Source organism: Penaeus monodon, chromosome 30, assembly GCF_015228065.2.
Source record: "Penaeus monodon isolate SGIC_2016 chromosome 30, NSTDA_Pmon_1, whole genome shotgun sequence".
Taxonomy (NCBI): Eukaryota; Metazoa; Arthropoda; class Malacostraca; order Decapoda; family Penaeidae; genus Penaeus; species Penaeus monodon.
This window is the reverse complement of record NC_051415.1, coordinates 5,420,270-5,420,725: the sequence shown is the minus strand read 5'-3', so window position 1 is coordinate 5,420,725 and position 456 is coordinate 5,420,270. Positions and strand designations below refer to the sequence as shown.

General features: G+C 49.6%; 1 protein-coding gene across 1 annotated transcript in view; it reads right to left on the bottom strand.

Annotated features, from left to right (window-relative positions):
• Positions 1 to 146: 146 nt before the first annotated feature.
• Positions 147 to 456, bottom strand: part of LOC119592277 (NACHT and WD repeat domain-containing protein 2-like) — a 51,166-nt gene continuing 50,856 nt past the window's right edge. The window contains exon 34 of the mRNA XM_037941108.1: positions 147 to 272. Coding sequence (XP_037797036.1) covers positions 147 to 272 — 126 coding nt within the window. The remainder of the gene's footprint in view (positions 273 to 456) is intronic.

Here is a 456-nt window from a genome sequence, read left to right as displayed (position 1 = left end):
TCTTCTAACCACTCTTGTTCGCTCCTAGACTACTCAAAGCCTCTTTTTTAACCACTCGCAGTCGCTTTTAACAACTCTTAGACACGCTTAGCCACTCTCAGCACCTCAGGCTCCTCCTCCCCGCCTTGTGCCGAGAGCTGCGAGGTCTAAGACTCGGCCTTTTTCATTCCGAAGAAGGAAGAGGAGTCTCCCTGAAGGCGGTTGGTCAGCATCACCATGTTGACTGCACGTTTGAAGGTCATGTTTTGCTTTGCTTCTTCTTCCTTGTACTTCTGCGGGGGGAGAGGACGGTTAGTGGGACGGGAAGGGGTGTGTGATTGTGTAGTGAGTGTTTTGAGTGATTGTATTGTGGGGTAGTTGATGCTGTACCGTGTGCTATCTGTGTGGTGTTTGTGAGGTGACTGTGTGGTAATTGTGTGGTAACTATTTCGTGAATGTGTGGTAACTGTGTGGTGC